At 44.8% G+C, this 20,889-nt stretch overlaps 3 protein-coding genes across 3 annotated transcripts; 1 reads left to right on the forward strand and 2 right to left on the reverse strand.

The window, feature by feature from the left end:
- Positions 1-803: 803 nt before the first annotated feature.
- Positions 804-7,208, reverse strand: calcrlb (calcitonin receptor-like b). Its single transcript, XM_061066997.1, has 13 exons — positions 7,090-7,208; positions 4,572-4,622; positions 4,088-4,208; positions 3,886-3,996; positions 3,551-3,663; positions 3,374-3,465; positions 3,164-3,290; positions 2,940-3,093; positions 2,789-2,855; positions 2,647-2,710; positions 2,295-2,513; positions 2,161-2,202; positions 804-1,936 (listed from the first exon to the last, which is right to left on the reverse strand). Exons 2-13 carry the CDS (start codon positions 4,620-4,622, stop codon positions 1,730-1,732), a joined length of 1,368 nt encoding a protein of 455 aa, XP_060922980.1. The 5' UTR covers positions 7,090-7,208; the 3' UTR covers positions 804-1,729.
- Positions 7,209-9,713: 2,505 nt separating this feature from the next.
- zswim2 (zinc finger, SWIM-type containing 2) lies at positions 9,714-12,793 on the forward strand. The gene is made up of 9 exons (XM_061067338.1): positions 9,714-9,880; positions 9,973-10,049; positions 10,142-10,182; positions 10,427-10,661; positions 10,992-11,243; positions 11,629-11,713; positions 11,805-11,881; positions 11,958-12,126; positions 12,242-12,793. The coding sequence occupies exons 1-9, from the start codon at positions 9,731-9,733 to the stop codon at positions 12,791-12,793; spliced, it is 1,638 nt and encodes a 545-aa protein (XP_060923321.1). The 5' UTR covers positions 9,714-9,730.
- A 2,330-nt stretch (positions 12,794-15,123) lies between these two features.
- fam171b (family with sequence similarity 171 member B) lies at positions 15,124-20,646 on the reverse strand. The gene is made up of 8 exons (XM_061067280.1): positions 20,463-20,646; positions 19,471-19,704; positions 18,274-18,366; positions 17,180-17,338; positions 16,911-17,081; positions 16,712-16,828; positions 16,505-16,619; positions 15,124-16,429 (listed from the first exon to the last, which is right to left on the reverse strand). Exons 1-8 carry the CDS (start codon positions 20,644-20,646, stop codon positions 15,124-15,126), a joined length of 2,379 nt encoding a protein of 792 aa, XP_060923263.1.
- Between the last annotated feature and the right edge of the window lie 243 nt (positions 20,647-20,889).

The raw sequence follows: 20,889 nt of genomic DNA on the forward strand, positions 1-20,889 counted from the left end.
AGGTTTCGGTGCAAGCATGCGGAAGCGGAGGCCGTAAACAAGCGTTAGTCACGATGCTGAGGAAGTGTTTGCTACCAGCACACAAGAGCCGACGGATCAAGAGTTCAATGGCGATGTATTCTTAGAAACAGGAAGCCTGCAATGCATCCACAGCTCTGATTTCCACTGAGGTAAATAAAGGGAGGCGTGCTGTTGTGATAGGTAAACAACACAAACATCTTAGCTCTCTGGAGTGAAAGGAAGCGTGTGGCATCCCGACGCACACAGGAAGCTCCTCCATCGCCCGTGTGCACGGAACAGGATGCATGATGTTAGAAGTTGTGGTTTCTCTCGGTGCCGTAACGATGTCCAAATGTTGGGAGGGGATCTCAGCGGATTGAGGTCACGGCTACGACATGAGTGCGAGTAGTAAAGTTAGCGATGATAAACGGCCTCGCACACATGCTTCTCATCATGGTCTGCTCGCTCCTGGAGCAGCTTCTCCGTCTGCTCGCTGCACGGACCAGAGATTCAGCACTTTTCCTCTGGGACTTCCTCGCTGAACCTGTTCACATATACGTCTTGGACGAGGAACAGACACCAGCACGCCCTTCTTTGTCTGGAAACAATATTCATTTCAGTGGGAAACGTTTTCTAAGGTCAGACGAGGAAATCCCACCCTTAATTAAATATGGTGGAAGGAAAAAAGATATTGTCTTTCCTTTTGTCTTCGTGGGGAAAAGAAACAAAAGCATTTGTAATTTATAAAAAACTGACTCTGTGTCGAAGCTCATTTAAAAACACTACTTTTATTTACAGCATTATTTAACTTCAGTATAAACAAGCATCAGAAACTATAATACAAAGTGATGTGTTTTATATACACACTGTTCATTCCTAACAAATCTGTGATAAAATATTGGAATTTCACGAGCCGATGGCGGCAGAATAATAAGGTGGAAAGCTCGGGGGAGGGGGAGGGGGGTATACAGGGTGGAACTTGGATTTGAAATCCTTTAATATTTAATACACCTGTGATTATGAGAAGAAACGGTTCCTTTAAGTGATTTTGATTGACGTAACAATAAGTTACCAGTTGTCTCTGCGACTCCTGCAGCTGGAGACTGAAACCAGCAGCTCTCCACTGGTCGGGGGGGTCCAGAGGCCGATCCACATCGACCCACGATTCAGTTCCTGCTGATTTAACTCGTCACACGTTTAATATCTAAATATAAAGCAGTGATTCAGATTTAACGTCTTCTACCTGCTCCCATTATTTGTTAAAGAACATAAATAGAAACTTAATTCAAAAGTGGCCGAAACAGAAATGGCCTGTGATGTGTAACCGGCTTCATCTTCGCTGTCGGAGCTCGACGACTCCAACTCTTCATCGACTGCATGAACCAAAAGAATCGACTTCTGCAGAGAAAGTTCTGCTGAGAAGCGTCCGGACCGTCACAACTTCTCTCTTCTTCAAGTTTACTCCACACGGAGCAGAAAAGCGTTAGATCCTCGTGTTGAAGTCGTATTTTCAGGCGGTTTGATTTCGTTGAGTCTTCCTCACGTTTGATAACTTTAAATATTCTCTGGATCTTTGGTCCCACACGTCTTCTGGTGGATATTCATGAGGAAAAAAATAAAAAGTGGATTTGTTTTTTCTGCTGAGAGATGGAATAATGTCCGGAGGAATCATTTGTCTTGAACAGTAGCACAACTCCCCAAGGAGGAAAGGATCTGTGGAGCCGTGGTTTCACACGAAGGGGCTGTCGGATCTGAAGATGTCCGAGTAGCTCTTGCTGTTCATGTGCTCGGTGTGGCTCTCGATGCTGTAGCAGCGGTGCACCTCCGTCAGGGACGACGCCACGTAGGACGCCGAGCGGAAGAAGTCGGCGTTGGCGAACGTGCCGGCGAACTGCATCCGCTGCTGGTTCCAGTGTCTCCGCAGGACGCTCTGGACCTGGAAACCAGAGGCAACACAAAGGATGGGAGGAGGACGGAAACTCGGCCTAAAGGTCAGAAAGGTCACATTCTCCATATCTGGTTTTAAATTTAGCGGTGAGAAGTTTCTCATCTTGTTCGACTTGTGAGGAAGTTTAAATGACTGACGTTTGAGATTGAAAACACACATTTCTCTCTAAATATATTTTAATAAGACGTCACAGAATCCAGCTGATTACTCACCTCCCCGTTGAAGAAGCAGAATATTGTAGAAACCAGGAGACCCTGCATGTGAGGACGGGGATTTAAATCATTAAGCAAATCTCCTGCAGAATAACGTCTCTGTGGATCAGATGTAAACTCTCCCTCCTCCTGACCTGGTAGTGCATGAGGATCTCCATGATGTACATGTAGATCTCCGTGGTCCAGTGCTCCTGCGGCTTGTAAGGGAACAGGACGAACTGGATGCCGAGCAGAGGGATGAGGATGAGCGTGGCCCTCACCGCCCTCATGTACAGGCTGGACTCGGCCTGGTGCGTCACCCGCAGCTTGGTGATGAGAACCCGCACGATGTTCAGGAGGAAGAAAAGGTTCACCTGGAAAACAAGGATTCTTATATGTTGAATTCGAGGGAGAACATTATGAAATCTGCTCCCCCGAATCGAGATGGAAGGAGACATGAAGTTTGAAATGTGTATGCTGGTGCAGGGGTCAGAGGTCAGATCTTACCACCAGTGCAGCACACATGGGGCCGTGGATAATATACAGCAGGGACGTCGGACTGACCCAACATCTGTGAATGCACGAATCACATCAGCTCAGTAACATGTGGAAATATACAAGTTCTCCACAAGTATCGAAGGAGACTCACTTGTCGTTGTCGTCGTAGTAGAAGTAACGCGCTACAGAGTAAATCACCGCCGGCACCAGTGGAAATCCTGCAAAACCAAACCAGAGCATTGAGGATATTTGAGTTTGAAGACACATGCACGTGCACGGTGCAAATAAAGGCGCCGACTCACCCCAGCCCAGCATGTAATACCATATGAGGTGTTGCTTCTCTGCGAACACGGCCACCACGATGAGGGTGTGCAGGTAGATTCCCTCACACAGCATCCAGAAGTAGTTGCAGCTCAGCAGGTACATGTGCACGAACATGACCAGCTTGCAGCTCGTCTGCAGGGAAACAGCCGAGTCAGCGCCGCGAGGACGTGAAGGTGCGGAGGTAAAGAGGCGGATCACTCACTGAGTCGTTGCTGTTGTGTCCCTGTTTCTCCGTCACGGTGTTCAGCAGGACCACGGTGGTGACGGAGTTCAGCACGAAGGAGAGGAAGAGGTTTTTGTGGAGCGTGATCCTCTGGCAGCTCAGACTCCTGAAGGCCGAGGAACGGAGGCTTCATTAGAAAGTGACGCCAAACAGAGACTTTAATTCACGGTAAATTGAAGTCCCACTCACTTAAAATAGCAGAATACTCCCAACGAGATGAGCAGCGACACCAGAGACAGTCCTTGACCGATCATGACCAAGTAGAAGTGTGACATCGCCGCCTGAAACAAAAGCAACACGTCTTCAAACGTCTGCTGCAAACACACACAACTCAGAGCTGCTGCGGTTTGATTCCCTGGCTCTCACCGCCCTGTGGTGCGTGGTGTTGCCTTTGCAGTTGGTGAAGTCCGTCCACGTGCGGTTGCTGTCCGGGTGACGCCCCCACTCGCCCGTCTCCATGCACACTTTGGACGCCACCACTGTAATCACACCTTTGATTAGCCAAAAGTAAAACGAGGTGCAAAGATTTTGGCTCCAAATGACAGTAGAAGTGGAAAAATGGCTTTTCTGACCCTCCATTGATTCTAATTTTGTTTAAAAATCCTGCACAGATAAGAGGTTTCAATGTAAATTCCCACAAACTGAGCTTTAAGAAGTTGTGATTTCACTCGTTAAGCCTCGAGCGCAGCAGAGAAACTCACAACTGGAGTCGAAGTCGTCGAAGAACTCGGGACAGCTCTGCTCCGTCGTGACTCCGGCTTCGGTTTCGTCCCAACACAACCAGCCGTCCCACGTTGTGTTGCACACGGGCCCTGCAGACACCAGGGGAACACACAACTACATGAAGGACATCTGTCATGAAGGAAACCCCTCCACGACCTTTGACCCCCCGCGGCTCCTCACCTTTAGACGAGTGGTGCGACTCTCTGATGATCCTCTGGAAACATCTGTACTGGGCGATGATGATCTGATGAGCACTTCGATGGTTGGAGTGGTCCGGCTCAGCGCTCGACACCACCAGCAACTGTTTCACAAGGTCAAACCATCATTTATATTAACATTTATTGATTTATATTACTTTTCCTTCAACTTACTTTTACATTGCTTTACAGATGTGTCATTTTTATTTCCTTTTCTTCTCTTAATAGTCTTTTATTTTGCTTGAAACTCTATTTAAAACTTTACTGTTCTCGTACAACACCTGGAATCTATATCTCTCTGTATGAAATTAGCTTTATAAATAAAACAGCCTTGTTTTGCCTGATAAATAAACTGTTTACTGAAGCTGAATAGAAAATCTGGTGCCTTCAAATTATGTCCGAGCTACAGAAACATCCGACCTTTCTGATATCTGTGAATTTGAGTCTACAACACATGCAGCAGTTACCTTATCGAAGCCGAACAGCAGCAGCAGAAACGTGAGCCAGTTCACGTCCATCTGTGCAAAAACAAAAAGTGGAATCACTCGTCAATACTTTGTGTCTCTGCAGGAAAACACACACAAACCAAACTGCGAGTCTGCGTCAGACCAAACGTTATTTTTACGTTTCTCTGGATGTTATTTTTACACAATTTGGAGGAACAGGTAAAAAGAAAACCTCCAGCTCCGACCCAAATAGTTTCCCCCCCAGAGCTCGATAAGAATAACGTTTCCTGACTCGCAGCAGCTGCTAACGTGATCCAGCGCTCGTGTGTTGACAGCAGCTGGATTCAACCTCCTCCAGTTCACACCCCTTCACTCCCAAATGGGAAATTCATCCAGTATTCAGAGAAGCTTTTTAAATGTCACCTTTAAATCTGTATTTTCTTATTTAAAATGACTCAAATTCAAACTTCTGAGATGATGGTTTGTTGCATGAATAAGAGGCTGGAAGCGATTTGTAAATTATCAATTGATTGATTGATAAGTGTAATGCACACAGAAGTACAAAACCCTAATGAGTTTATAACACACTTTCCAAAACCTTGTAAACAAAACCTGCTGCGACAGAACTTTTCTTGAAGCACGACTCAGATCTTTCCTAATCATCCAACCAACATAAATCCGCACAGAATGAGGACATCTTACTAAAAGAAACATCCCTCCTATCATAAACAGAAAATGAACGATCACACATTAAACCTAATACGTTAATTCACACAGTAAATCAGATTAAATCTCTTTTCACTTGCTCTCCGTGCTGCAGACCCGTGTTTTTGATTTGCAGCGGCCGCTCTCTCCTCTTTGTACACGGAGGTTAAACATGTGGCCTCTTGCTTCCTCTGTTCTCCACAGCTTCCTTCCTGCATGCTTATTATGCATGTTGAGCAAGTTTAAGGTGTAGCCACAAGACGCCAATAAAACAAATGCAGCTGCATTTTCAGACGGTATCTATCATATTGATAATAACGATGCGGATGAGATGAGAATCTCTTGGTGTGTGAAAGTGTGAGTTTCCAGTCCTGCTGTGAGCTCATCTTTCCACAGATGTGTCTCCAGATGTGTCGCTGCTGTGGCTGAAGAGGAGTGGGAGCCACAGCAGCGACAGATGTGGTGATGAAGGTGATAAATATATATACGTATCAGTGGTATTGGCTGAATTATATTATACTGAATGTTTTTAGCCAGAGAAAGAAGTTTCTGTCAATATTTCTTGTTCTATATGATAATATTTCTTTCTTTTTAAGAGCTTTTGATATATTTTCTGACTTGTGCTTTGTAAACCTGCGACTTTCAGAAATATTGAACTGTTGAGTAAAAACACAGAACATGTAAAACATGCACAGTGGAATGAAAACATCATTTAAATCAAACATGTTGATGAAACTACATGAGTGGTATTTCTGACCCTGTCACATTCAGGGTGTAAGTATTTATCCTGCACGTGTTTCATATATGACGACATTTATAATCTTTAAATCCAGTCTGCATCACCAGCAGCACTTATAAAGGCTTTTATACAAATAGGAAACAAATAATTAAATACACTAAACCCTCACATGACTCACATCTACTATTGATTTGGAGTTTTAAAAATTCAACATCATGGTTGATTTCTTAAGTGGATAAATCTGCAAATTTACAAAACTGTAAAATCACACATCATCAGTTCTTCAGTCTCATTTCTGTGGAAGTGAATCTAAGAATTTGCTATTCGTCCATTAGTTCTCTTAAGTCTTACCAACTTTTTGCTCTGAGTAATTTCTCAGCTCTTCCCTCAAACTCTGCTCTTCTCGTTTCAAACACAAAACATTTTGTAATCCAGTGACACACAACAACAACACTTTCATTCACTTCCTGCTCCGCTGGCTGTAAATACAGGAAATCTTTGTCAGCTTATAAGATTAACATCTTCTCGAACACACCCAGAGACGCACATTACGGCTCTTCGCAGACACTTCATAACTCATGGAGAAGTTACTCCCTTGTTGTGTGGGCCATCTGTGGCAGAACTCTGAGATTCACACACTTTTCCCTGAGACGAGCTCTTTATTGGAAACACATTGGTGGAGGAAATCCCTCTTCACCTCCTTTTGTCGTCCATGTGGAAAGGATTTTGTTGTTAGGTTTAACAAAAGTGAGAGAGGGATGAGAATAATCAACAATCTGGAAACTCTCTTTTGATTTTTAATAGTTTAAAGATGCATTCGATATAATAACATTAATTTCTCAGCAGCTACAGACCTAAATAAGTTAATTCATTAAAATCTGATCACTATTAAATATACATTTAACAAGGTAGGTACACGTGAGGAATTAAGTGTGTCTTTTAGTTTTTTAGCAGTAATATGTCATACTTTATAAATTAAACGTTGCCTAGGAACATTTAGCTTCAAGTATAAAATGTTTGATTCAATAAAACCACATTTTGCCTGTTTTCAGTATCATAACCATGAATCATAGAGTAAATATTATAGAAACTCACCTTCTCAGACGCAGAACAATAAAGTAAAACACGGTGTTTTCCAGTTCTTGAAGAGTATAATCCTGTCAGTGTGGGAGTTAGTCCTTCAGTGTGTGTCTGTCTGTGTGTGTGTGTGTGTTCACAACAGAGTCAGAAGCAACAATGAGCCTGATAAAAAGCGACTGGAGCTGAGGATGACATCACGTGTTGTCTTTTGTGGAGCCGCACAGGGACATTCCCACAATGCAGTGCACATCATGAAGAGGTGATTAGATTTGATCACTTTTAAGATAAGAGAAGATGAGATGAGATGAAAGATATAAGATAAAAGATATAAGATAAGACACTATATCTGTGTATTTGCAACAAAGAAAATACTCTTTGCCTTTTATATGATCATATTTTACCATGTATAATACATTCAATATAAAATAAACTTCATCTTTTAAAATATTGCAATAATTTATGCCCTTAAATTAGATCCTTAGATATTGAATTAAGGGAAGAAACGTATCTTAGCAGCCATGTATTTAATATCTGCACTTTTAAACGTTTCAGATTTATCCAAATTATTATTTATCTTTTTCCTCCTTTTCATTTTGTACTTTAACCATAAACCATATAACAAGTGACAAATGTTTATTTTCCCCATAAAAGAAAAACTCGTGTTTTATTAAATTAAAACGTTTTATCAAAGAATATTGTCAAAAATACTTTGTAATATATAAATTAAGGTATATTCTGTAGCAACAGCACCCCCTGCTGGTTGAGAGTCTCCACGGCAGCGTTCTGGTTACCATGGCTACGGCGTGTATCTCTCCCCAGTGACCGGAAGTGGCTGCAGCAGCTGAAGTTCATTGAACGAAAACAGGCGAGTTCTCGAGTGTTTTGTAGATTTTAATTTATGTTCGAATCCCATCAGGTTGTTTCTGTTTTGACACGTTTGTATCAGACCGGAAGCAGCAGAGGAAGAAGTAGGAAGTGGTCCACAGTTGAAGCGGAAGTCCACCTGATGAATGCTAAGCTAGCGACGACACGTCACACTCGAGCAACACGGGAAGTCTCACACGTGTCCAGGTACAGAAATATCAATAAATTTCAATTTTAATAAATGATTAGCTGAGAAAACCAAGCTACTTTCACGTAGCCGAACATTGCACCTGTCAACTTCCGGTCACAACACAGGTGCTGACGTATTTAGTGACGTAGGCTATTGAGATATTTCTCCTCATAAAGACACAAACAAATATCCTTGAAACAATAACTGATAAATAAGAGGTGAGCTTTTATTTCATTCTTCAAGTTTCATAACATATCCAAAGATTATAAAATACACATTTAGCTTTTTGCTGGGTTCTCTCTGTTGTAATGAACCCACTTTATTATTTATGCTATTCACAATTTCTGTCTTTCACTGGTCCAACTTAGGCTGGATGATAAAACCCTAACAGTAATTATTGCAATATAATTTTCATCATAAGTCCAATACATATAAAGAGATGTGACATAATTGACTTTAATGATCTTCTTCAGATTTATCAAGTGTTTGTCATTCTCTGCTCATAATGAAGAGTTTAAAAATGTGTCATAAAACTTCAAAGAATTAATAATATGACATCTTTGTCATCATACCCTGTACAACACTCTGCTCCATATACACTTACTTCACATCATATGTGATATGTGTTCATATAAACCATATTGATATTATATATCATTTTATACAATAATATTGTCTTTTGCACACCCTGTCTACATATTCTTACACTCATAGTATATTAAATTATCTATTGTATAGTCAAATACTTATATTTATACCTCTACTATATATCATATATTATATCATACTCTCTGTATATTCTTTGTACATATAAGTCTATATACACATATGTATACATGTGTACATGTTATAATTATCATTATTATATTACTATTTTTATTCTATATACTGTTGCTGCCATTATTACTATATACTGCTATTATATTGGTTTAATTACTATCATATATAAATATATTTTATGTTATATTACATACTATATATACTGTACTATTTTTATATACTGTCTAACAATAACATTACCATCATATCATCAGTACTATTACCATCATCTTGCCACTGCACCTTATCTACCTATTTATCTTGTGTTTCTGTTTTTTTATTCTTTCTACCTCAATATTTTTTATTTTATTCTATTGTATTGTATTTTATTGTATTCAAATATACCGGCTGCTATGACGACTTAATTTCCCTTCGGGGATGAATAAAGTTATCTATCTATCTATCTATCTATCTATCTATCTATCTATCTATCTATCTATCTATCTATCTATCTATCTATCTATCTATCTATCTATCTATCTATCTATCTATCTATCTATCTATCTATCTATCTATCTATCTATCTATCATCATCACCTCAGCCTTAGATCCGAGTGTTTTGACACATTTACCCGTCTGACTTTTATTCTGACGGGTAAATCAGGGGTTCACAAACTTTTTTAACTTCTAAAACTTTCCTCTCTGTGGTTTTTCTCTGCCGTGTCAGATTTGAATGGATGTCACCTGAAGCCTGCCCCCCCAAAATAAGGCCATCAGAGACCTGAGCCCCCCCATTGTCCCTGGAGGAGGTGGAAGCTCACGTCTTTCTTCTGCAGTGACAGGATGTTCAAGAAAACCTCCTGGAGGAACACGGCGAGCGATGCCGTGAGTTTCCATCAGGACCAAGCGCTCAACACGACCATCTTCCTCCTGAGATCCTTCGGCCCCACGGGGTTCCTGCTCCGAGAGGAGGGAGACCCCCGACCCTACAAGGTAAAGACTTCTGTGCCTCAGGATCAAATTGTTCCATCTCCTGTAGATGATTCATATCCAGAAATCCGGCGTGTTCTCCTGTTCATGTTCAGGTCTGCTTGGGCGACCCACACACGTGCACGTGCGCTGTGTTCACCAAGAACCAGGAGCCGTGCAAACACATCTGCTGGTAAACACTTTCCCCACATTTGAAAACATGAAAACTAATGGTTTAATAACGGCAATAACTCTGGAATAAACCTCTAATCTTTTTCATTAAAGGGTTTTCTTGCGGAAATTCAGAATACCCAGAGAACATGAATGTGAGTTGTGCTCTATTCTTTAAACATTTAGATTCACCTACAATGTTCAAAATGTAGAGATCTGAATGGTTTTTGATCGCAGCCATGGTTTGATTATTCAGACTCTTTAAAAATGACTGTTTCATGCATTCTGGTTCAACTCTGGAACAATTGGAATAAGTTCACTGGAAGTTTGAGAAGGATTGACCCGCTCCTGCCTCCTGTCCTCCTCCTGACCTCATATTAAAACTCATCTCTCCTCCAGATTCATTTCAACACGGACTTGTTGAGAGACAGATCTCGGAGGTGCTCCACGGTTTACACCAGCCCAAAGCCCACCGGATGGAACACGATCCCCCAGCCGCTCCCGGGGCCTGGAGCCGAGCCGCCCCGGGCCCGGAGCCTGGAAGCGTCTGCAGGAAGCCGATGGAAGCCCAGGATGTGTGTCCCATCTGTCAGGAGGAGCTGCTGGAGAGAAAGCTGCCCGTGTCTTACTGCAGGTGTGTGTAGGCGGCCGGGGGTCGGGGGTCAGGGGTCGGGCTGGGGTCAGTGTTTCACTCCAGTCATGTTTCAGTGTGATGCAAGACAATCTGGTCAGCTTTTTATTCCACTTGTGACCAGAACATGACCCGGTACAGAACCGTCACTTCCACCGCAGCACGTTCAGCTGTTGACCAATTGGCGGAAATCAACAGCACAGATTTTCGGATGTAATAAAACCAGTTTCAAATCTCCTGATATTCACAGAACAGGATGCATCTTGCAATCACAACACAATGATGTGGAAAATCTGTGTTTCAGCTGGGTTTTCTCTTCCTCGTGTCTCTCAGGTCCGGCTGTGGCAACAACTTCCACATCTCGTGCATGAAGGTGTGGGCCGATCACCAGCGGCTGCTGGGCCACGAGGAGACGGTGAAGTGTCCTCTGTGCCGGGAGGACTTCAGCTCGGTGAAGTTCCTCCACCAGCAGGTGAAAAACGCAGCCAAGCTCTTCACGGCTGCAGAGAGAGAGAAGCCGGGCAGACACCTGGGAGTTTCCTGTCACGTCTGCCAGATCTGCCCGATCAATGGCAAATGTTTCAAGTAAGGTTATGGAAGTCATACCTGTGAGGTCAGATATAGATCTATAGATATATTTTGGGCCTGAGATTTTATATATCCGGCCCACAGCTTCCAGAGACGGCTTCTTCCCTCAGATCATAAGAATGCTAAACCTTGTAATTTTTGCACTAATCAGTATTACTTGCATTCTACTCATTAATATAATTTGTTTTAGTTCTTATTTTATATTATAGGTGTATATTTTGCTTGTGTGGTTTTCTTTCTCAATATTTTGGCTCATGGTTAGAAGAGGCCTGTAACCACCTGAACGTAATTGTTGTGCACATGACAAATAAAGTCCTGGAGTCACTCTTTTCTTCAGATTTAGTCACATGTCTTCTAAAATGCATGTTTTTTTTATTTCCAGATGCACAGTCTGCAGTTTCCTGTACCTGTGTGAGGACTGTTCAAAGAGAGGCGGCCACCCACAGCATCCGCTAGCTTCACGAACAGTAAGCTGCTCTGTGTGTGTTCAATATCAGCCAGTCACTCGCCTCCAGGCTTTGAAGAAAGGTTCCAACTAACTGAATATACTTGAAACAGAAAAGAAGAGATGAGTGGCACCTTGTGGACCAGAGAGATGAACCGAAGGGAGACTCCTCTCAGTCAACAAATGACAGGTGAGTGGTTCAATTTAGCCAGAAATCGCTTAAAAAGAATATCCCACTATTTATTTTTCCCCATCTCTATCTCCAGCGTCCTGCCTGTGGCTTCAGACCATCTTCCAGAGAAAGTGTTGGGATGTCTCCCGACTGTCCAGGTGAGATCCGGCTCTCGGCTCCTGGACCCGGGGCAGCAGTGTCGGATCTGTCTGCAGAGTTTCACCCTGGGCCAGCGAGTCCGGACCCTCCCATGTCAGCACAAGGTGAGACTGCTGCCTGTGTACTCGCAGCATTCGGCTATAGAGAAACTTATTTTTTACTTTTCTAAAAGGGCCGTGCTTCATTATAGTCCCCCTCACATGTTCCCTCCCTCCTCAGTTCCACGCGGACTGTGTGGACGAGATCCTGCGGAAGTCGAACTCCTGCCCTCTGGATGGATTTGTCATTTATAACCCTCTGACCTGGAGAGCCAGTGAAAAGAAGACCTCCTGCTCTCCCAGTGGCTCAACCAAACCAGAAGATGGTTTCAAGGACCTGTTTATCCCCGGAGTGGCGCTGCTGCACAGAAACGCTTCATCTCATCCTTCACGTGATCCTTCAGAAACTATCGACCTCCCACACAAGCTAAGTGACCAGTTTGTTGACTTGTCTGTTCAGAAAGGAAAAGGAGTTTTGCAGAAACAGCAAAGTCAAGTGTTCCCTAAAGCAGACTCCTCAAAACTCAGAGAGCAGCAGCAGATGAACCTTTTTGTAGGTTCTCACCGAGCAGAACCAGTTCTCACTGCTCCTGCAGCGTCTCCCGCCCGGAGAACTTCAGCTCAGCCCAAAAGATCCGGCCTCACTTCTCAAGACAAGACGGAGAAACTGACCTCAGAGCTCAAAATGACCGGGGTCTTAATAAGCTCATATCACAGGAAGACAGACATCTAACGTTAGCTTGGTAGATTGTGAATAAAAACAAAAGCTCCCGAACAACAGTTGGTATCAAGTAGTTTAATTAATTATAATGCACAAAAAGACTAATAACACTACCATTACTAAACACAAGAGGGGGGGGGGAGAAGGAAAGTAATGGTGAAAGGCTCGACACACGAGGAACAAATCAACACAAACACACTCAGCGAGGGCACTTTGACATGGGAGTGGCAGTCGGGTGGTGAAATCAAAGTGTTCACAATCTGCTGGTGTCCTCGCTGGAGACAAACTGGGAGGAGTCACTGGTGATTGGTTGGTTTACTGAAATGATTTAAGTGCTCGACTTGTTGCTACAGTTAAAAAAATACAAAGCTCAGGGTTTGTTAAAAAGACATTCGGCCTCCAGGCTAAGATTCAAATAAATAATCCACGTTGATAACACAAGAAAAGAGAAACACAACTCAGACCTTCGCTGTTTGATGAAGGAAAAACGCACAAATCAAGTCACATGATACATAAGATGTTTGTTTCACTATTTACATAGAAAAAAAAACACATCATATGAAACGTGGCTACAGAATCGAGGCGTACACATAGAAAATGAACTCAGCATTGAAAAGGTTTTACAGTCGCAGCATGGAGGAAGACTAAATATGGCAAAATTGTTGCTGCATTTTATTTTTAATTCATGATAAATATTGCTAGTGGAACCTTTTTTTTCTCGTATTCATATTTTTATCCTAAACTTTGTAACAAATGGGCGATGACAATACTTTTATTTGTTGTAATTGTAATATTTACAATGTGAAGATTTTGTTTTTCTTTAAGTTTCTGGGATTGTTGTGTGTTACAAATTGGTTTAGGTTAAAAAACGTTATATTAAAAAATGTATTAAAACCAAGCAAGAGTAAGAGTCTACAGCCGCATCAGCCAATCTGAGACCTAATGCTAAACGGGTGTAATAGTGAACAACAATGAAATATTGACCTGATGGTGGCGCTACATGAAAAGTAATGATCATCGAAAAACAGGGCGTGGCAGGGTTAAGAAAAGGAAGTTTAATAATCTGAATTTTAGGCCTTAAAAAGTCCATATACGTCTCTGTAGGTCTTAATTATGTTAACATTCATTTAACAATACTTTCATCGCACTTTAAAATGACTTGTGTTGGAGACATGCAGGTTTGTAATGTCTCTGTGTTGAAGGTCTTTTTTAACGTTACATGTTACATATTGAAATCTGTAGAAACCCTTAAAAAATGTATGTATATGTGAACTAACTTTCGTGGTGATTTTGCAGAGACGAGCAGCTAAAATCTGATCACGATCCATTTAATAGTTGTAATTACATGTTCAGTGTCACTATTTTTAAAACTTCATTTTAAAAAATACATTAAAAACCTCCGTTCTCTCTTCAATCACATCTCTCCAAGCAACAAAAGTCAAGCTGATCAGCAGGTGAATATTTTTCAGTTTCAGGGGAAAAGACACAATCCAGTCACACTTATTAATCCCATCATTTCGTGCCTGTTCTTGTCAGTGCCCAGGGATGTGGTGAAAAATATTATTTAGATATTTAAAAGTAGTCCTGGGTTGTTGACTGAGTTATAATCGGCAGCAGAAGACTCATTCGGTCTCTGAGTAATCTAACATTATAATGATATTACGTTCGCTCTCAAGTAAAATGTTCAAAATGATTTCATACACAGAAGAGAAACATTCATTTTCATGCATTCTTACACAACTGTAGGCGTAAAACCTTGAGTTTGAGGTGTGATTTAAAAACGGCAGCTTAGCTTTTACAATGTACATCAGTGCTCAGAGGGAGTCGGGCGAGTTAAAGCTGAATGGTCTCACTCACAGACAGAGGAAGAGCTGTTGGTAAAAACCTGACGAGACAAAGCGTTTAATGTGGCGAGATACGATGTGGAGACAAAGATGTCGGCGCTACGAACCGGGAAAGCTTCCGTGTGGTGTTGAGTGTGACAGCAGGCAGTTGTGGTGAAGATAAGTGCACTACACATCCACCTGCACCCGTGTCCACCCGACCACAGGCAGTAAGAAGGCACCCGCTTCAACGCCAGCCCTGAGCCACTGTGGGTCACGTGCTGTGAAGACGCTCGCTGGTGATCTTCAGATTCGGGCGTGACTCGTGACGATGTGACGTGGAACCTGCTTTGTTTCTGTAGCTAGCTCGTGCGTTTCTTTGGCAAAGTTGCACAACGATAACGGAACGACAACGATGCAGAAACTCATGTGTAGCTCACGCTGGGTTGAATAGCTAACGGGACATTTAAAAGTAAATCACAATGCTTGTCTGGATGTAGGAGATGGCGAGCCCGGGCTCTAGCTCCGCTTGGTGACGGGTCTCCCCTCGCGGACGTGCTTGGCGCTCCTCTTCTCCGCCTTCGCCCTCTCCCTCACCTTCCTCAGGCGCCGTGGAGGAGGCGTCCCTCTGGACTCGCTGTCCTCCTGCGCGCTGGACGTGTCCATCCCGTCCCTCTCCTCGGGGATGTTGGGAATAGCCCCACTGCTCCCGTCTAAAATGTTCCTCAGGTAGGGGTCCTCGGGGGTGCAGGTGGCGGTGGTGCCGCTCTCGCTGCTGCTCAGGTCCTGGTCCTCGCCGTAGCGCCCGGCTCGGCTGTGGTGCGGCAGGGACGAGGCCCTGAAGGAAGGCCGGATGCTGTGCAGAGGCTCGTTCATGTCCACCCCCGAGTCCAGGCTGGTGTCGTTGCTGCTGTGTGGGCGGTGGCGGCCGTGCAGCTCGATGATGGAGTGGCGAACCGATGCGGCCGGCTTCCCGTCCAACGAGACGAACCAGGCTCGGGCTTGAGACGAGGACGACTTTCCCCGTGTCAGCTCCAGCAGCGTGCGCTCGGAGATCCCCTGCAGGTCGCTGGGCCCGCCGTGCCCCCCGCTGAACGCCTCCATACCCGCTGCCTCGTTCAGCGTCCCGGGCACGGAGACGGAGGACTCCAGGAGGTTACTGTAGCGGCCCCACACACCGGCGTTCGGGCCCTGGCCTGGAGGAGGGGTCTCCAGAGGCTGCGGCTCATCCTGGCTGCTCTGCTGTGGGCTGCCCCCCCCCTGGGAGTGGTGGTGAGGGGCTTTGGGGAGAGTCTGGGTGTAGCTGTCTCTACTCGCAGGCTCCGAGTGAGCGTCGTACTCCACGCCGTTCCGGGGGAAAGTGGCCGACTTGCAGCCCGGCAGCTGCAGCTCCTGAGCGCTGAACAGCTCCGGCGCCTGGATGATGGCCACCGCCTGGTTGTAGATGTGAAGCAGCTTATCTGGGAAGAAGTTGTCAGAGTTGATGTTGTCCCGGTTCTGCTCGCACTTCTCCCGAAGCCGAGCCACCTCCTCACTGTTGATGTAGTGCGGCGATGGCTGCAGACCTTTCATCCTATCGGAGTTGATGTTGTGGTACAGAGACGCCGCCGCGTGACTCCCCGGATCCTCCACGTAGATGTTGAAGTTGGCCTTGTGCCGCGGCGTGGACGAAGGGTCACACTGGACGCTGCAGGACGCCAGGCTGTTGTCCCCGGGGCGGAACAGCAACCCCTCCTCCATGTGGGTGGAGGTGGTCTGGTCTTTCTTCACAACCGTGAGTTTGGAGAAGCGAGCCCTCCTCCTCCTGGGCTCCCGCTGCGAACCTCTGAAACAGAATGGAGACGGTGAAGTTTTACACGTCTGCCTTTAGGTAAGATTTCACATTTCTGAGATTTCTTACCCGCAGTGACACAGCAGCAAGGACAGACATCCGATTACAGCAGCCAGCGTTCCTCCCAGTATTCCAATCAGCAGGTAGGTGTGGTGTGAGAGGAACTCCAGCGTGCTTCCAAAATCTGAAAGGTCGAATTCATACATATGTATGAATAGACAAATTAAACTGTATATATGTGTTTTCATGTGTGATGTTTGAGGTTTGTAACCGAACCGTTTGAGGAGGGCAGGGGGGCAGCGATCCAGAATCCCAAATGGGAAGCGGTGTACGTCCAAACCAGTTCCACACCAACTTTCTTCACTATTCCAAGACCCTGATTCTCCCAAGCACCTTCAAACAGACAGTGGATTAGTTGTACGTAGTGGTATCAACAAATAAACCAAAGCTGCTCCTCTCTGATCTGTATTCTTACCCGTCTTCAGGTTGAAGGCCCAGGCCGGCACGGTGTCCGACGCCCGCAGGGGGGTGCTGTGCCCCAGGGGGAGGCTGATTTGAATGGGACCTCGGACCTGGAGCTCCTCGTCCCCCGAGTAGAGCAGAACACTGACGGCCGCCACCGCCTTCAGCTCGATGCTCCTGAACACTGCAGAGGAGATCACAGGTAAAGCATTCACCTTTTAAAACTGTGTTCAAATAGTCCAGACTGGGAGTAAACTGGTTTGAACATTTATGAGGCCTCACCTGATTTGTTGCCGATGATGCCAGGAGTGCAGTTGCCACATCCTTTCGCTAGATGGTGCTGTGGTACAGTCAGGTAGGCCTTCACTGTGGAGATGCTGCTCTTATTGGAGACGGTGAGAAGGCTCTTGGAGAATTTAACCTTCGGCTGGGATGAACTGTCTGTGAGGACAAGGTGGACAATAAGAAAAATAAATCTGGACTCACCTGAGGTGTATTTAAATAATAATAGCTTTGAGTTATTGTGATTTTCATATCGGGCAGAAGACGAGAAAACAACAGATTTGATTTTGCTCTTTGTTTTATTCACATTTTAAATCTCAAACTTTAAACCACCAAAGTTAAATGAAATCCGGGACAAACTTCACATGTTCAACTCAACTCTTAAAATGTAAAACCCAACTGTAAAAGGAATGATGGATAGTGAAGGTTTAAAGAATAAATACAGAATATTATGGGAATAAAGTCGTATTTTAAGCCATGTGTCATTTTATACAACATCGAACAGCCCAGTGAGGAGCACTGGTTCCCAGCAAGGACGTGTTCTCAGCTCCGGGAGGTGAGGTGAGAGGAGAGCCGCTGATCATCGACTTCCTGACTCCACACAGACTCAATGAGACCAGGAATCTGTTTACTGTCTGTGGTAATACATTGTACTGATGCTTTATTGTACATATTTATATTTTTCTTACTTTTATATATTTTTTGGGACTGTACATACGACACCAACAGTTTGAACTTAAACCTTTGAGGTAGAACATCAGAAGATCAGGAAGTTGTCTGTGTTCAAATGAGGAATGTGGAGAATCTTGTTAACTTCAACTTTAGTAAAAGTTTCCCTTCCTGTTGGTTTATTTTATAATGACTTAATTTCTACTTGTAGAAGAACCTCAGCATATACATCTACTAGACAAGCCTGATTTTATCTGAGTTGTTTGGTTATAAGTGATAGAAGTAACTCAATACTTCCCTCTATTAAAAACCCTGTTTTCATTTGATTTATGTCCTTTTAACGTGATTTGTTCGTCTTGCTTATTGTGAAGCACTTTGTATCTGTGTTGTGAAAGTGGGAACAATGAAAAGTCTTGTGCACGTACCAGGTAACTTCCTGGTGATGAGCACCGAGTCTTCAAACAGCCACACGTTGCCCTGGCTGAGCGGAAGCAGCAGCAGCGTCACGGCAGAGAAAACTGAGGGAGACAAAAACCTCCAGGTCAGGAATCACACTCAGAGAGAAACATAAAGCTGTTATCATCACAACTTTGGAAAATAATCATACAATTTGTATTTAAACCTATGGGCTGTGTTTAGTTGGAGATATTTCATTATTTTAGCTTGAAACAAGCGCGACATTCACACGTCCGCCCTCCACCACGGCTTCTGTGTCATTAATTGTTTTATTATGATCTAGAAGCTGTTTAGTTCCTTGCAGGTCTGCAGTGGAACCAGCAGATGGCTCCACCTCATGCAGCCTGTTTTTTAGGGTTCAGCAGCACAAAAGGGAGGACACGCCTCTGACGATGCCGAGCGAAGCACAGATGACACATTTATTTAATTTGTCCCTCACAGCACCTGCTCCCTCTCTGCTGTGAATCACCACCTCTCTGCTCGTGCTCTGTTTGAATGCCGAGCAGCAGCAGGAGGAGGACGTGGGATCAGGAACAATGGAGTCAGACCCCCTTTCCTTTTCCCAGGCACGAGAGCGGTGTGGCTCAGCACCCCACCCCCCCCTTCCTTGTGCAGGACAAAGACAGTTTGCTGAGGCAGGGATACGTTGAACCTCCGCTCCACACAATCAATAACACGACTGTAGCACACGGTGTTCAGTTACATGAGAGCGTTCAGTGAGAGCAGAGACTGCTTCATCACCAACGAGCCTCAGTGACAAGTTGTATGTTTGCAGACAGATTCATTAATATCTAATGACTCTGAATAATGCAGAGGGCCTGTGTGGATTATGGCTGTGTGGATAATTGTACAGACAACGTGTGTGTGGTGTTTTTAAACCTTTAACTTCCTCTTCATTATTCTATTCATGCTGAACTCACATGTGTCTCTATGGAGCCATGTGCCCTTGAGCAGAGCACTTCCACTTAAGGCCTTGATTGTGTTTGTTCTGCAGATGGATCGATCCTCGTTGGAAAATCCTCTTAACCCTTCAAGATGAAGGTCAGAGGTCAACCAGTGAGTTTCAACCAGTCATTTCAGTTCTATCTCTACATCCCTATACTGGTTTTGTGTTGTTAGAGCCTAATGGTTTGTTTCTGCTCATCCCAGAAGCCTTGATAACTCACTGGGTCTCTTGGTGGTGCTCCACGGCAGCGGGCTGGGTACGTAGCCTTCCTTGTTGCCCAGCAGGGTCAGACTGAGGCCCGGGCTGTAGGCCACCCAGAGCAGAACCTCGCCTCTCGGCCCCGTGGCCACGGAGCTGCTCAGCGTGTGGTTCAGGTAAACGTCCACCGAGGCCCCGGGCAGCGGCTGGCGGGTCACCGCGTCCCTCACCAGAACTCTGAGGGCGAACCGGGGCTCTGGAGAGAGGACACACACAGAGAGAGAGAGAGTCCTGTTAAACCTTCAAACGTCATGCGCTCCATCAGCATGCAGAGCTTTCCCTCGCCATGAAAAAGTGATGAAGCCAGCACGGCTGAGAAGGAAGAGCCACGCTCGCCATGTCAGACGCTTCACCTCCCAGCACGACTCTCATTCTTAACGTCACAGTAAAACATGTAAACTCATCTTTATCCTGGAGTTGACGCTGACTCTGCTGCAGCAGTTCACTCAGGGAAGAGTCAGTGTGTGTTTGTATTGTGTAGTTCACACGACACTGCTCACACACACCAGATGTAAACACAGACTTTGCAGCAGTGAGGTCATCGGTGTATCAGCAGAGGATTATCCCCGGCTGGAGATAAAACCCTTCACACCTTCACATTACACTTAATCCTGCAAATGATATTCAATAACCTATAGACCAGATTAAATGGTCAGTTTATAGGCTTTAGAAATCCAGGGTTAATTAATCTGATGAGGCTTTTCACTTTGCATCTTTTACTTTACCTTTAAAAACACGTATTATAGTTTCTCGGCTGCAGGGAAATAAGGTTTTAAACATAAGAGTCTTTTCAGAAAAGTATTAAGCAAACTGTTTATTCTGGTACTTTATATCTGTGATGAAATAAAACACAAAAACAATAAAGATGAGCTGCGTGCAGAGCTGCTTCCGTCGTGAGTCCCAGGTCATTATCATCTTCTCTAACAACGAGCTGGAGGTTTGAGTGAGAATCACCTTGTGTCCGGGCCGAGGGGGTCCAGGGGCCGGGGGGGGCTCCCGGGGAGGTCGGGTCTATGACCGCGGCGTGGTCTCCATTGTCCCCGGGCTGCGAGGAGGAGGACAGGCCGCCGCCCTCCTCCAGGCAGCAGAGGAGCAGGAGGAGCAGCAGCGGCGGGAGGGAGCGATCAGTAGCGGGCATGGCGAGAGGGGGAGCAGGCTCACAGACATTACGGACCGCGGAGGAGAACCGGGTCCAGAACCGGGTCCGGTGGTCGCTACGGCCTCATCCCCCCTCAGAAGGCAGAAGATGCGCTGGTGCTGATGCTGGGCGTGTGTCAGATCGTCTACCAGCACAGATGAGTCACTCGGTGCAGAAAAACAACGCTCGTCAACACGGCCCAAAAGAGAATATGGAGTACTTGAATTGTGTTGTTTCTTATTT

The sequence above is a fragment of the Limanda limanda genome, chromosome 23 (assembly GCF_963576545.1).
Source record: "Limanda limanda chromosome 23, fLimLim1.1, whole genome shotgun sequence".
In the NCBI taxonomy this organism is placed as follows: Eukaryota; Metazoa; Chordata; class Actinopteri; order Pleuronectiformes; family Pleuronectidae; genus Limanda; species Limanda limanda.

What these genes read in the sequence shown, in the direction of transcription:
- calcrlb (XM_061066997.1), bottom strand. Translation starts at nt 4,622, where the DNA reads ATGGACGTGAACTGGCTCACGTTTCTGCTGCTGCTGTTCGGCTTCGAT. An exon ending in GGAGTATTCTGCTATTTTAA is followed by an intron (nt 3,291 to 3,373) that starts GTGAGTGGGACT and finishes CTCGGCCTTCAG; the next exon opens with GAGTCTGAGCTGCCAGAGGA. An exon ending in TCTGCTTCTTCAACGGGGAG is followed by an intron (nt 1,937 to 2,160) that starts GTGAGTAATCAG and finishes TCTGGTTTCCAG; the next exon opens with GTCCAGAGCGTCCTGCGGAG.
- zswim2 (XM_061067338.1), top strand. Translation starts at nt 9,731, where the DNA reads ATGTTCAAGAAAACCTCCTGGAGGAACACGGCGAGCGATGCCGTGAGT. An exon ending in AATACCCAGAGAACATGAAT is followed by an intron (nt 10,183 to 10,426) that starts GTGAGTTGTGCT and finishes TCTCTCCTCCAG; the next exon opens with ATTCATTTCAACACGGACTT. An exon ending in ATCCGCTAGCTTCACGAACA is followed by an intron (nt 11,714 to 11,804) that starts GTAAGCTGCTCT and finishes TACTTGAAACAG; the next exon opens with AAAAGAAGAGATGAGTGGCA.
- fam171b (XM_061067280.1), bottom strand. Translation starts at nt 20,646, where the DNA reads ATGCCCGCTACTGATCGCTCCCTCCCGCCGCTGCTGCTCCTCCTGCTC. An exon ending in CCCCTCGGCCCGGACACAAG is followed by an intron (nt 19,705 to 20,462) that starts GTGATTCTCACT and finishes TCCTCTCTCCAG; the next exon opens with AGCCCCGGTTCGCCCTCAGA. An exon ending in CCCCCTGCCCTCCTCAAACG is followed by an intron (nt 16,620 to 16,711) that starts GTTCGGTTACAA and finishes TCGACCTTTCAG; the next exon opens with ATTTTGGAAGCACGCTGGAG.